This window comes from Oncorhynchus mykiss, chromosome Y, assembly GCF_013265735.2.
Source record: "Oncorhynchus mykiss isolate Arlee chromosome Y, USDA_OmykA_1.1, whole genome shotgun sequence".
NCBI lineage: Eukaryota > Metazoa > Chordata > Actinopteri > Salmoniformes > Salmonidae > Oncorhynchus > Oncorhynchus mykiss.
Window position 1 is genome coordinate 46,057,370 of NC_048593.1, and position 12,713 is coordinate 46,070,082.

At 44.4% G+C, this 12,713-nt stretch overlaps 1 protein-coding gene across 1 annotated transcript in view; it reads right to left on the reverse strand.

The window, feature by feature from the left end:
* Nucleotides 1-12,713, reverse strand: part of LOC110510923 (protocadherin Fat 3) — a 313,201-nt gene that overhangs the window by 252,502 nt on the left and 47,986 nt on the right. Inside the window, exon 17 of the mRNA XM_036967730.1 lies at nt 4,532-4,730. Within this exon, the coding sequence (XP_036823625.1) occupies nt 4,532-4,730 (199 nt within the window). The remainder of the gene's footprint in view (nt 1-4,531; nt 4,731-12,713) is intronic.

A 12,713-nucleotide genomic window follows, 5' to 3' on the forward strand; every position in this document is an offset into this window, starting at 1 on the left:
TCCTCTCGTCTCTCTCCTCTCGTCTCGTCTCTCTCCTCTCGTCTCTCTCCTCTCATCTCTGTCCCCTTCTCTCCTCTGGTCTCTCTCCTCTGGTCTCTCTCCTCTGGTCTCTCTCCTCTGGTCTCTCTCCTCTGGTCTCGTCTCTCTCCTCTCGTCTCTCTCCTCTGGCCTCTCTCCTCTCGCCTCTCTCCTCTCGCCTCTCGCCTCTCTCCTCTCGCCTCTCTCCTCTCGCCTCTCTCCTCTCTCCTCTCGCCTCTCTCCTCTCGCCTCTCTCCTCTCGCCTCTCTCCTCTGGTCTCTCTCCTCTGGTCTCTCTCCTCTGGTCTCTCTCCTCTCGTCTCTCTCCTCTGGTCTCTCTCCTCTGGTCTCTCTCCTCTGGTCTCTCTCCTCTGGTCTCTCTCCTCTGGTCTCTCTCCTCTCGTCTCTCTCCTCTCGCCTCTCTCCTCTCGCCTCTCTCCTCTCGCCTCTCTCCTCTCGCCTCTCTCCTCTCGCCTCTCTCCTCTCGTCTCTCTGGTCTCTCTCCTCTGGTCTCTCTCCTCTCGTCTCACTCCTCTGGTCTCTCTCCTCTCGTCTCTCTGGTCTCTCTCCTCTTGTCTCTCTCCTCTCGCCTCTCTCCTCTGGTCTCTCTCCTCTGGTCTCTCTCCTCTCGTCTCTCTCCTCTATCTCCCCTTTGCCCCCCTTCTCTCCTCTGGTCTCTCTCCTCTGGTCTCTCTCCTCTGGTCTCTCTCCTCTCGCCTCTCTCCTCTCTCCTCTTGTCTCTCTCCTCTGGCCTCTCTCCTCTGGTCTCTCTCCTCTCGTCTCTCTCCTCTCGTCTCTCTCCTCTCGTCTCTCTCCTCTCGTCTCTCTCCTCTCGTCTCTCTCCTCTCGTCTCTCTCCTCTCGTCTCTCTCTTCCTCTCCCCTTTGCTCCCCTTATCTCCCCTTCTCTCCTCTGGTCTCTCTCCCCTCGTCTCTCTCCTCTGGTCTCTCTCCCCTCCTCTCTCTCCTCTCGTCTCTCTCCAATTGTCTCGTCTTTCGTTTCTCTGCCCTCTGCCCTCGATTGTTGATTGATCTCCCATGGAAAATCAGTGCTGATCACACACACACACACTCACTCACTCACTCACTCACTCACTCACTCACTCACTCACTCACTCACTCACTCACACTTACACATACTTTCAAACAAACACACATTATCACACACACGCACACTATCACACAAACACACACAAGCACTCTTTCCACTGGGAAAACCATTGTTCAATCAACATAGTTTCCACATAATTTTAACCAAAATAATCAATGTGATTTCGCATTGAACTGACGGCTGTGCCCAGAAGGTTCCTCCTGTTTCAGAAGGAACCCACAGTACCTTATAGTCTGCATTACCCTATGGGCTACATTACCTTATAGTCTACATGACCTCATTACCTTACCTATCACTCCTCACATAAACACCTCATCACTCCTCATGTAAAGAAACACCTCATCACTCCTCACGTAAAGAAACACCTCATCACTCCTCACATAAACACCTCATCACTCCTCATGTAAAGAAACACCTCATCACTCCTCACGTAAAGAAACACCTCATCACTCCTCACGTAAAGAAACACCTCATCACTCCTCACATAAACACCTCATCACTCCACACATAAAGAAACACCTCATCACTCTACACATAAACCCCTCATCACTCCTCACATAAACACCTCATCACTCTACACATAAACCCCTCATCACTCTACACATAAACCCCTCATCACTCCTCACATAAACACCTCATCACTCCTCACATAAACACCTCATCACTCTACACATAAACCCCTCATCACTCTACACATAAACCCCTCATCACTCTATACATAAACCCCTCATCACTCCTCACATAAACACCTCATCACTCTACACATAAAGAAACACCTCATCACTCCTTACACCCTGTCACCAAAGGCAAAAGTACTATAAACAAACACACTTCATGTCTCAAATCTGGCTGTTCTGGGTCAACTCTACAATGTTCCTCTAAACTTGTATTATATCAAATCAAAGTTTATTTGTCAAGTGCACGGGATGCCGTAAGGTGTAAACAGTACAGTGAAATAAATACTTACTATCTCTTCCTCAACAATGCAGAGTTTGTCAAATCCAGAATAGGATCTTAAGCCAGATCAAATAGAATACACAGTATGATACAGTGCCTTCCGAAAGTTCAGACCCCTTGACTTTTTCCACATTTTGTTACGTTACAGCCTTATTCTAAAATGTTTTTTTTGTTATTCAATGTACACACAATACCCCATAATGACAAAGTCCCCGTCCCAGTCCCAGTCCCAGTCCAAGTCCTAGTCCCAGGGCACCGCCCGTGGCACCGCCCGTGGCACCGCCCGTGGCACCGCCCGTGGTCGCACACATGGTACCACCCTCAGTTTCTTCAGAATCTGTTGTTTTTTCTCTCTCTCGGTTGTATCAGTTACTTTTGTTGCTGTAGTAGCTCTAGATTTACAAACCATGTTCTTTAATTTGAAGACGCCACCTGCTGTGCTCTCTGTGGGCAGCGTGATCCGCCTGCTAGCTCCTAGCGGAAGTGTGAGTCTGAGGTGCCAGGAGTCTGCAGTGATTTCTGTCAGCACTGGTTCCACTGCAGGGGTGTGCAGTGATATCTGTCAGCACTGGTTCCACTGCAATGACTTCTGTCAGCACTGGTTCCACTGCAGTGACTTCTGTCAGCACTGGTTCCACTGCAGGGGAGTTGCAGTGATTTCTGTCAGCACTGGTTTCACTGCAGTGATTTCTGTCAGCACTGGTTCCACTGCAGTGACTTCTGTCAGCACTGGTTCCACTGCAGGGGTGTGCAGTTATTTCTGTCAGCACTGGTTTCACTGCAGTGATTTCTGTCAGCACTGGTTTCACTGCAGTGATTTCTGTCAGCACTGGTTCCACTGCAGTGACTTCTGTCAGCACTGGTTCCACTGCAGGGGGATCCAGAGGTGACGGGGGAGCTGTATTTTATTGTGATGGAAGTCGAGATTTTATTGTTTGTTTTCATATGCAATTATTTATTGTCTAAAATATGATCTATTTATTTATTCAGCCCATCTGTGTATTATTTCGTTTACTTTTCTCTGCCACACAAACTCCAACAGTGTTTTCATTTTTTATGTTAATGCACGTCACTGGAATTAAACTTTTATTTGACGTAAATTATTCAAAGTCATTTATATTTTATTATTAAACTGTTATCTACTTTCTCAAAACATAAGATTCATCTATAAAACAAATTATGAGACCTTATTTAGCTGCAACACTGAAGAAAATGTCGTTGAAGAACCAGGTGGGAGCACCGGGCTACGCAATGAAAAGTTGACGGGCAAGATTCATTTATTTTAACCGGAAGGCAACTGGTCAACTATCTAGTAAATATTCGAGGTTGGTGCCTCTTTTTTTTTTTTTTTTGTATTTTTTTATGTTTACCTTTATTTTAACTAGGCAAGTTAATTAAGAACAAATTCTTATTTACAACGACAGCCTAGGAACAGTGGGTTAACTGGTCTAGGAACAGTGGGTTAACTGGTCTAGGAACAGTGGGTTAACTGGTCTAGGAACAGTGGGTTAACTGGTCTAGGAACAGTGGGTTAACTGGTCTAGGAACAGTGGGTTAACTGGTCTAGGAACAGTGGGTTAACTGGTCTAGGAACAGTGGGGTTAACTGGTCTAGGAACAGTGGGTTAACTGGTCTAGGAACAGTGGGTTAACTGGTCTAGGAACAGTGGGTTAACTGGTCTAGGAACAGTGGGTTAACTGGTCTAGGAACAGTGGGTGTTACTGGTCTAGGAACAGTGGGTTAACTGGTCTAGGAACAGTGGGTTTAACTGGTCTAGGAACAGTGGGTTAACCGGCCTAGGAACAGTGGGGTTAACTGGTCTAGGAACAGTGGGTTAACTGGTCTAGGAACAGTGGGTTTAACTGGTCTAGGAACAGTGGGTTAACTGGTCTAGGAACAGTGGGGTTAACTGGTCTAGGAACAGTGGGTTAACTGGTCTAGGAACAGTGGGTTAACTGGTCTAGGAACAGTGGGTTTAACTGGTCTAGGAACAGTGGGTTAACTGGTCTAGGAACAGTGGGTTAACTGGTCTAGGAACAGTGGGTTAACTGGTCTAGGAACAGTGGGTTAACTGGTCTAGGAACAGTGGGTTTAACTGGTCTAGGAACAGTGGGTTAACAGGCCTAGGAACAGTGGGTTTAACTGGTCTAGGAACAGTGGGTTAACAAAAGAGTTCAATTACAACAAACTAGTCAGGTGGCCAATAACCGATAATACGGGATGTAGTATTTCCACTGAAATGTCAAACATGCTAATTGCTAACCCGTTAGCTAACATTTTTACAGAACCAATAACCACAAAACAGTGATGGCTTTGATCACAGGATAACACTGTTGAAGGTAAGAACACCTGTAACAGGTATATTTCTGTAGAATATGCTGATAATGCAGGGTTTCAGTTAACCTGAAGCATGCTGACACCTTTACAGGAACTTATCATGGCGCATACCTGTTTCCTCATCGATGGAGAAGCTGCCGATCCCACTGCCTCCTCTGACAGAGTACCTGATGACCCCCTCGTCTCCCCCCTCGTCTCTAGCACTGACCACCAGGACACTGGTCCCTACTCTGCTGTTCTCCTTCACACTGCCCCGCACAGCAAACTCAGAGAAGTATGGAGAGAACAGGTTCTCATCCACATCCACCACCTGGAGAGAAGGAGAGAAAGAGAGAGGACAGGTGAGGAGAGGACAGGTGAGGAGAGAAGAGAGAGAGAGAGGACAGGTGAGATGAGGAGAGAGAGGACAGGTAAGGAGAGGAGAGAGAGGACAGGTGAGGAGAGGAGAGAGAGGACAGGTGAGGAGAGAAGAGAGAGAGAGAGGACAGGTGAGATGAGGAGAGAGAGGACAGGTGAGGAGAGGAGAGAGAGGACAGGTGAGGAGAGAAGAGAGAGGACAGGTGAGGAGAGAAGAGAGAGAGAGAGAGGACAGGTGAGGAGAGAAGAGAGAGTGAGAGAGGACAGGTGAGGAGAGAAGAGAGAGAGGACAGGTGAGGAGAGAAGAGAGAGAGGACAGGTCATGAATCAGACCAGCAGACACTCCTTCAAATGAGGGAATACCATAGTTAAACATGTACAATGGGCCAATGGGACCAAACAGGGACAACGATTGACAGCTGCCTCTGATTGACAACCATATCAGGCCAAACACAGAAATAGAAAATCATAGACAAACTAACATAGACAACCCACCCAACTCACGCCCTGACCATACTAAAACAAAGACAAAACAAAGGAACTAAGGTCAGAACTTGACACTATCTGGTCACTGAACGGGTAGAGACAGAGATGCACCTCCTCCTCTACTATGAGAAATACTCCCACATAAAACAATATTTTTTCAAGAAAATTTCTCAATCATTTCCCAAACTTCTGCGGATTTACTAATAACATAAAGCGGTGAATTATTCTGGCTGAGGGAGAAACCTGTGGTGGTTAATTGCTTTACTATCAAATGAAGAGAGACAAACTTATCAAGTCAGAATTACACTTAAACTAAATCTTTATTCACTTAATAATAAGGGAGCAGGTCAATACAACACACACATGTAAAGTGAATAGATTGAGTCTCTACGATAATGATGGTCATGGCTGGTCGATGACTCACGATCAAATTATTTGTTGAGAGCAAAGAGACAAAAGTACAAAGGTCTTTTATAGCCAAGATACACCCCTTACAACCTACATGACAAACAACAGATGTATAGAACGGATCACAAGGCTAAGATATAGAACAACATGATGATGGTTCCACTGTGTATTACTGTCAGTTATATACATCAACATCAATCAATCAAATTTATTTTATCAATCAATCAAATTTATTTTATATAGCCCTTCGTACATCAGCTGATATCTCAAAGTGCTGTACAGAAACCCAGCCTAAAACCCCAAACAGCAAGCAATGCAGGTGAAGAAGCACGGTGGCTAGGAAAAACTCCCTAGAAAGGCCAAAACCTAGGAAGAAACCTAGAGAGGAACCAGGCTATGTGGGGTGGCCAGTCCTCTTCTGGCTGTGCCGGGTGGAGATTATAACAAAACATGGTCAAGATGTTCAAATGTTCATAAATGACCAGCATGGTCGAATAATAATAAGGCAGAATAGTTGAAACTGGAGCAGCAGCACAGTCAGGTGGACTGGGGACAGCAAGGAGTCATCATGTCAGGTACAACATGATGATGGTTCCACTGTGTATTACTGTCAGTTATATACAACATGATGATGGTTCCACTGTGTATTACTGTCAGTTATATACAACAACATGATGATGGTTCCACTGTGTATTACTGTCAGTTATATACAACAACATGATGATGGTTCCACTGTGTGTTACTGTCAGTTATATACAACATGATGATGGTTCCACTGTGTATTACTGTCAGTTATATACAACAACATGATGATGGTTCCACTGTGTATTACTGTCAGTTATATACAACAACATGATGATGGTTCCACTGTGTATTACTGTCAGTTATATACAACATGATGATGGTTCCACTGTGTATTACTGTCAGTTATATACAACATGATGATGGTTCCACTATGTATTACTGTCAGTTATATACAACATGATGATGGTTCCACTGTGTATTACTGTCAGTTATATACAACAACATGATGATGGTTCCACTGTGTATTACTGTCAGTTATATACAACATGATGATGGTTCCACTGTGTATTACTGTCAGTTATATACAACAACATGATGATGGTTCCACTGTGTATTACTGTCAGTTATATACAACAACATGATGATGGTTCCACTGTGTATTACTGTCAGTTATATACAACAACATGATGATGGTTCCACTGTGTATTACTGTCAGTTATATACAACAACATGATGATGGTTCCACTGTGTATTACTGTCAGTTATATACAACAACATGATGATGGTTCCACTGTGTATTACTGTCAGTTATATACAACAACATGATGATGGTTCCACTGTGTATTACTGTCAGTTATATACAACATGATGATGGTTCCACTGTGTATTACTGTCAGTTATATACAACATGATGATGGTTCCACTGTGTATTACTGTCAGTTATATACAACAACATGATGATGGTTCCACTGTGTATTACTGTCAGTTATATACAACATGATGATGGTTCCACTGTGTATTACTGTCAGTTATATACAACAACATGATGATGGTTCCACTGTGTATTACTGTCAGTTATATACAACATGATGATGGTTCCACTGTGTATTACTGTCAGTTATATACAACAACATGATGATGGTTCCACTGTGTATTACTGTCAGTTATATACAACATGATGATGGTTCCACTGTGTATTACTGTCAGTTATATACAACAACATGATGATGGTTCCACTGTGTATTACTGTCAGTTATATAGAACATGATGATGGTTCCACTGTGTATTACTGTCAGTTATATACAACAACATGATGATGGTTCCACTATGTATTACTGTCAGTTATAAACAACAACATGATGATGATGGTTCTACTGTGTATTACTGTCAGTTATATACAACAACATGATGATGGTTCCACTGTGTATTACTGTCAGTTATATACAACATGATGATGGTTCCACTGTGTATTACTGTCAGTTATATACAACATGATGATGGTTCCACTGTGTATTACTGTCAGTTATATACAACATGATGATGGTTCCACTGTGTATTACTGTCAGTTATATACAACAACATGATGATGGTTCCACTATGTATTACTGTCAGTTATATACAACAGCATGATGATGGTTCCACTGTGTATTACTGTCAGTTATATACAACCTGATGATGGTTCCACTGTGTATTACTGTCAGTTATATACAACATGATGATGGTTCCACTGTGTATTACTGTCAGTTATATACAACATGATGATGGTTCCACTGTGTATTACTGTCAGTTATATACAACAACATGATGATGGTTCCACTGTGTATTACTGTCAGTTATATACAACAACATGATGATGGTTCCACTGTGTATTACTGTCAGTTATATACAACATGATGATGGTTCCACTGTGTATTACTGTCAGTTATATACAACAACATGATGATGGTTCCACTGTGTATTACTGTCAGTTATATACAACATGATGATGGTTCCACTATGTATTACTGTCAGTTATATACAACAACATGATGATGGTTCCACTATGTATTACTGTCAGTTATATACAACAACATGATGATGATGGTTCTACTGTGTATTACTGTCAGTTATATACAACAACATGATGATGGTTCCACTGTGTATTACTGTCAGTTATATACAACATGATGATGGTTCCACTGTGTATTACTGTCAGTTATATACAACAACATGATGATGGTTCCACTGTGTATTACTGTCAGTTATATACAACAACATGATGATGGTTCCACTGTGTATTACTGTCAGTTATATACAACATGATGATGGCTCCACTGTGTATTACTGTCAGTTATATACAACATGATGATGGTTCCACTGTGTATTACTGTCAGTTATATACAACATGATGATGGTTCCACTATGTATTACTGTCAGTTATATACAACATGATGATGGTTCCACTGTGTATTACTGTCAGTTATATACAACATGATGATGGTTCCATTGTGTATTACTGTCAGTTATATACAACAACATGATGATGGTTCCACTGTGTATTACTGTCAGTTATATACAACATGATGATGGTTCCACTGTGTATTACTGTCAGTTATATACAACAACATGATGATGGTTCCACTGTGTATTACTGTCAGTTATATACAACAACATGATGATGGTTCCACTGTGTATTACTGTCAGTTATATACAACAACATGATGATGGTTCCACTGTGTAATACTGTCAGTTATATACAACAACATGATGATGGTTCCACTGTGTATTACTGTCAGTTATATACAACATGATGATGGTTCCACTGTGTATTACTGTCAGTTATATACAACAACATGATGATGGTTCCACTGTGTATTACTGTCAGTTATATACAACATGATGATGGTTCCACTATGTATTACTGTCAGTTATATACAACATGATGATGGTTCCACTATGTATTACTGTCAGTTATAAACAACAACATGATGATGATGGTTCTACTGTGTATTACTGTCAGTTATATACAACAACATGATGATGGTTCCACTGTGTATTACTGTCAGTTATATACAACAACATGATGATGATGGTTCTACTGTGTATTACTGTCAGTTATATACAACAACATGATGGTGGTTCCACTGTGTATTACTGTCAGTTATATACAACATGATGATGGTTCCACTGTGTATTACTGTCAGTTATATACAACAACATGATGATGGTTCCACTGTGTATTACTGTCAGTTATATACAACATGATGATGGTTCCACTGTGTATTACTGTCAGTTATATACAACAACATGATGATGGTTCCACTGTGTATTACTGTCAGTTATATACAACATGATGATGGTTCCACTGTGTATTACTGTCAGTTATATACAACAACATGATGATGATTCCACTGTGTATTACTGTCAGTTATATACAACATGATGATGGTTCCACTGTGACATAGTGAGACAGAGCCACAGAGACAGAGCCACAGAGACAGAGTCACAGAGACAGAGTCACAGAGACAGAGTCACAGAGCCTCAGAGACAGAGCCACAGAGACAGAGTCACAGAGACAGAGCTTCAGAGACAGAGCCACAGAGTCACAGAGAGTCACAGAGACAGAGCCTCAGAGACAGAGCCACAGAGACAGAGCCACAGAGACAGAGCCACAGAGACAGAGCCACAGAGACAGAGCTTCAGAGACAGAGCTTCAGAGACAGAGCTTCAGAGACAGAGACACAGAGCCACAGCGACAGAGACATTTTTTTGACAAGGACCAATCCAATCCAAAGTGTAAACCTACACCCTGATCTTGGACAAAATAACCTAATTAGGATTTTTACTACCAAGGATTATCCAGCCAACTTTCCGACAAACCAACAACAAGCAAACTGAAACATGAAAATATCCATCCAACCTGTAACTGAGTACGAAACCTTCAGTCTGAAGCTACTTCGAAAGCCTTGAATGAAAACAACATGCCAATACATCTCTAGATATTTAACTTTATAAAGACTGAATGCTAAATTAAAAGGCTACCAAGCTTGGAAAGAACAGACCCAGCAGCAACATTAATTAGCACTTAAGTGTAAAGTGAGAGCTGTGAAGCCCCTGGGCCCAAACATGGCAGCAGAACCCCCCCCCCCCCCCCCCCCCCCCCCACCACCCAAATGCAGAGGCCTCTTTGGCCCCCTTTTCCATGGCTTCCCTCTGTGCAGTAGTCACCACAGTACAGTACCCTTTGGATATGAAAAATGACAAGGCACGGAAAGAGTACAAATAGAAACTCCTCATGGACAATCTGGAGACACTTTTTGCTGACTGCAACAACAATGGGTACGTAAGCAACCTATTCATCTGTCACACGGACCTTCCCTGGGCATGGCACACCGCTATAAGAGCACACTACCCCTCTTTTTAAGAGAGAAGGTGTTGGCGGGACATCAGAACACTGGAAAACGAGGACCCTCAGACGCCCTCTGTCAACCTGTACAAATATAGAACCGTGTTGGAGGAGGGCCACTTCAAACATTTGCAAAAGGACTTCCACAGAATCAAAAGAGAGAGCACGGCAGGAGAAGCTTTCTCTTGGTGACAACTCCCCAAGCGAGTCTGATCACACCTCTTCAAAACTGTCCTGCAGACGAGGAGAGTCACCCCCCCCCCCCCCCCCCCCCAACAGCACTGAACACACCCAGGTCCCACAACTGCACTGCTCCTCCATCATTGAGAGGGATATATTCACAGAGCTGGAGAGAGACATGGTTGAGCTCAGAGAGCTGGAGAGAGACATGGTGGAGCTCAGAGAGACGTGGTGGAGCTCAGAGAGCTGGAGAGAGACGTGGTGGAGCTCAGAGAGCTGGAGAGAGACGTGGTGGAGCTCAGAGAGCTGGAGAGAGACGTGGTGGAGCTCAGAGAGTTGGAGAGAGACGTGGTGGAGCTCAGAGAGCTGGAGAGAGACATGGTGGAGCTCAGAGAGCTGGAGAGAGACGTGGTAGAGCTCAGAGAGCTGGAGAGAGACATGGTGGAGCTCAGAGAGCTGGAGAGAGACATGGTGGAGCTCAGAGAGCTGGAGAGAGACATGGTGGAGCTCAGAGAGTTGGAGAGAGACATGGTGGAGCTCAGAGAGCTGGAGAGAGACATGGTGGAGCTCAGAGAGCTGGAGAGAGACATGGTGGAGCTCAGAGAGCTGGAGAGAGACATGGTGGAGCTCAGAGAGCTGGAGAGAGACATGGTGGAGCTCAGAGAGCTGGAGAGAGACATGGTGGAGCTCAGAGAGTTTGAGAGAGACATGGTGGAGCTCAGAGAGCTGGAGAGAGACGTGGTGGAGCTCAGAGCTGGAGAGAGACATGGTGGAGCTCAGAGAGCTGGAGAGAGACATGGTGGAGCTCAGAGAGCTGGAGAGAGACGTGGTGGAGCTCAGAGAGACATGGTGGAGCTCAGAGAGCTGGAGAGAGACGTGGTGGAGCTCAGAGAATTGGAGAGAGACATGGTGGAGCTCAGAGAGCTGGAGAGAGACGTGGTGGAGCTCAGAGAGCTGGAGAGAGACATGGTTGAGCTCAGAGAGCTGGAGAGAGACGTGGTGGAGCTCAGAGAGCTGGAGAGAGACGTGGTGGAGCTCAGAGAGCTGGAGAGAGACATGGTGGAGCTCAGAGAGCTGGAGAGAGACGTGGTGGAGCTCAGAGAGCTTGTCCACATAATCCAAACAGAACAGACACACAAAACGGACCAGCACAACACCCCCCCTACAGTACCCAGAGGGCTGAAGGGGGAGATAGACAGCCATCTGGGAGAGCAGGCTGCACTCCAGTCTGAGGTGAAAGAACTTGAGGAGAGAGAGGAACACAGCCCAGCTAACAGAGGAACACATAGCCCAGCTAACAGAGGACCACACAGCCCAGCTAACAGAGGACCACACAGCCCAGCTAACAGAGGAACACCCCTGTCAGCTCCGCGGGTAGCCCTCCTAACAACACCCCCACTCCCACTGAGGACACACCAAAGCCAGCGATTGTGCTCCTCATTGACTCAAATGTAAAAATACATTGATGGGAAGAAACTTTTGTCCAAAACACTCTGGTGTTCAAACACCCTGGAGCTGCTGTCTGAGGACCAACTAGGGTCCCCCAGCCATATCATAATTAATACAGGCACAATGATGTGCTCTGTGCTCTGAACTGATCTGAAAAGAGCATTCACTCGTGGGCTACCCCAGCCAATAGAATTCTACTTCCATTACGCTCTGGCTCTGCCTACAACAAAATCACAGACTCAATCTTGCGAAGTTATATGGGTTTTGGTTTGATGCATTGAAAAGGGGCTGATAAAATATTGATTAGATCACAGAAAAAACATTGATCTGTATGAAAAACTAATGGGGTCGAACTCAATGACGTTCATTCTCTTTCATCTTTGCGCTGTAGTCCTGGAGGAAGTGAGAGGCAGTCCTGGAGGAAGTGAGTGGTAGTCCTGGAGGAAGTGAGTGGCAGTCCTGGAGGAAGTGAGAGGCAGTCCTGGAGGAAGTGAGCGGCAGTCC